The 2,500-nt window shown below is 47.1% G+C and overlaps 1 protein-coding gene across 2 annotated transcripts in view; it reads right to left on the bottom strand.

The window, feature by feature from the left end:
• The window catches only part of LOC122249069 (leucine rich repeat containing G protein-coupled receptor chaoptin), a 406,934-nt gene that overhangs the window by 8,261 nt on the left and 396,173 nt on the right, over nucleotides 1–2,500 (bottom strand). For both annotated transcript variants that reach the window (XM_086542216.1, XM_086542220.1), the window contains exon 8: nucleotides 1–1,117. This exon is cut by the window's left edge and continues 911 nt beyond it. In XM_086542216.1, coding sequence (XP_086398342.1) covers nucleotides 1–1,117 — 1,117 coding nt within the window. The remainder of the gene's footprint in view (nucleotides 1,118–2,500) is intronic.

Raw genomic sequence — 2,500 nt, 5'->3', positions numbered from 1 at the left:
TCAGATTTCTGTAATCGTGGAAAGTCTGGGGTTCGATTTTCTTAATAGAATTGAAGGAAAGCTGGATTGATTCCAGGTACGGATGGTACTGTCCCTGGAAATGGTTTCGTGAGAGGGAATCGATCTTGTTATCCTGAATGTTGAGCTTCTGCAGACGGCGCATGTTTCGGAAACATTCGCCGGCGACCTTTTGGAGATTGTTCTTACTCAAGTCCAGCTCCCTGAGGTGAGTCAAGTACTGCATCGGTTGCGGGGGCAGCTGGCCCATCGAAAGGCCCGAGCTCAGACGCAGTTCCTCCAGTCCACTGCCAATGTTGACGAAGGCTTCGTTATCGATCGTGCCGATGTTATTGTTGGAGAGGTCGAGGATCTTGACGCCAGGGACGTGCTCGAAGGCGTGCCCCGAGATCGCCGAGATGCCGTTCTTCATGAGGTAGAGCTTCTCCATGGCGGGACCGAAGCCTCGGAAGTCTTCTTTGGAGAGGGACTTGTCAGGCAAGGTGCTGAGGCCGAGGGTTCTGACGTTGCGCATCTCCTTCAGCTTCTCCATCGGGATGCTACCCATGTTATCACCCAAGAGATTGAGGTACTGGAGTGTATAGCGAAAGCCATTAAATGCCTCTGTGGGGTCGAGGGACATCTTGTTGTTGCTGAGGGAGAGGGAGCGGAGAGCGTCTAGCTTATCAAAGGCCTTTTCAGGGATAGAAGACAGGTTGTTGTAACTGAGTTCGAGCAACTGCAGGGTGGACTCGAGTCCCCCGAAAGCCTTCTCCGATATGCTCCACAGATCGCAGTCGTGAAGGTAGAGTTCTTTGATCTTAGCGTCCTTGAAAGCATCCTCCGAGATGTGGGTGAGGGGGTTTCCTCTCAAGGAAGTGCGGTTGATGTTGCCGAAGTTCTGGAAGGAATAAGGCTGGAGCGCTTCGATCTGGTTGAAATCGAGGACGAGAGTGTCCATGGAGAGAGAACCCGTGTAGAGAACCTCGTACGTCTGCGTTATCATGTTTCTGGCAAGGTTCAGAGTCTGAATGTTTCGAACCTCGGACATGGCCTCGAAGGGAATGGTCGTGAGGAGGTTGTTGGCCAAGTTGATGTGGGCCAAATGGCTAGAGGAACCCTGAAATATAGAAGAGAAACGAGTTCATGACACATTTCAGTAGCATTTTGTTATGTAAAACCACCATATCCACATTCGAGGAACATCCTTTTTCTCTCACAATACGAACAGAATTCGCTGCGACACTTGTAATGAATAAATCCGAGTGGAAAATTATCATTGCTCCAAAAATCTTCCTTTTCCTCGTCAAAATTACCCTCATCACGATCCCCACCTTCCTCCTTCGCATCCGACTTTCCCTTCCGTCCACCTTCATCCACTCTTCCCTCTCTTCCTCCCCTCGCTTCCATTTTCCCCTCATACCCATCCTCACGCTTGCTAATCTTCTCATCCCCCTCTTGCCCTCCCATCCCTCACTCCCACCCTACCCTCCCCCTTCCCTATTTTCCACCCATCCTTTACTCCCACCTTCCCATCCCTTCTTTACACCCTTCCCTCATTTCCTCCCTCCCATTCCTCCCTTTCGCCCTTCCCTCTCCCTCCAAACCTCCCATCCACCTTTCCCTCACTCCCCCCCTTCTGCCCTTCCCTTCCACCTTCCTTATTCGTGTAAAATATACAAATTAATGATGATGATTATTCAGCTTTGCCTCGTGATATTTAGTCAAGGTTCCTTATCCTGTTATAATAATCCTCTTTGATAAATACATGCATGTCCGACTGTAAATCTGTTAATGGAATATGATTTCCTTTTTGAAAAATTATTCGTTTGCCTAAAGATATTATTAGTTATATTGTCTATTATACATACATATATTTATATATATATATATATATATATATATATATATATATATATATATATATATATATATATATATATATATACATATATATACATTTTTTTTTTCTAAAGCATATTCACTGTTCCGTTTTCTTTTTATATCATTTAAGAATTCTACAAAACCCTGTTAATGGTTGTATCTCTATTCTCTGTATGATTTTTTATGTCACAAAAAACCTGGTCAGATCTAAAGCTATGTATATGACTGTACCTGAATACTTGTTTGACCAAATAAACTATTTCAGTTTCAAATTTCAATATACCTTACCCCCTATCCCTCACTACCCCCCTCCAATTCCTCCCGTCCACCCTTCCCTCATCCTCCCCTCATCCTTCCCGTCCACCCTTCCCTCATCCTCCCCTTCCCATCCCTCCCTTCCACCCTTCCCTCATCCTCCCCTCCCCATCCCTCCCTTCCACCCTTCAACCCTTCCCATCCCTCCCTTCCACCCTTCCACCCTTCCCATCCCTCCCTTCCACCCTTCAACCCTCCCCATCCCTTCCTCCTTCCCATCCCGCCCTTCCACCCTTCAACCCTTCCCATCCCTTCCTCCTTCCCATCCCTCCCTTCCACCCTTCAACCCTTCCCATCCCTTCCT

The sequence above is a fragment of the Penaeus japonicus genome, unplaced genomic scaffold, assembly GCF_977035675.1.
Source record: "Penaeus japonicus unplaced genomic scaffold, GWHDUDI00000001_assembly GWHDUDI00000001, whole genome shotgun sequence".
Lineage (NCBI taxonomy): Eukaryota > Metazoa > Arthropoda > Malacostraca > Decapoda > Penaeidae > Penaeus > Penaeus japonicus.
This window is presented reverse-complemented; position numbering and strand designations above follow the sequence as displayed.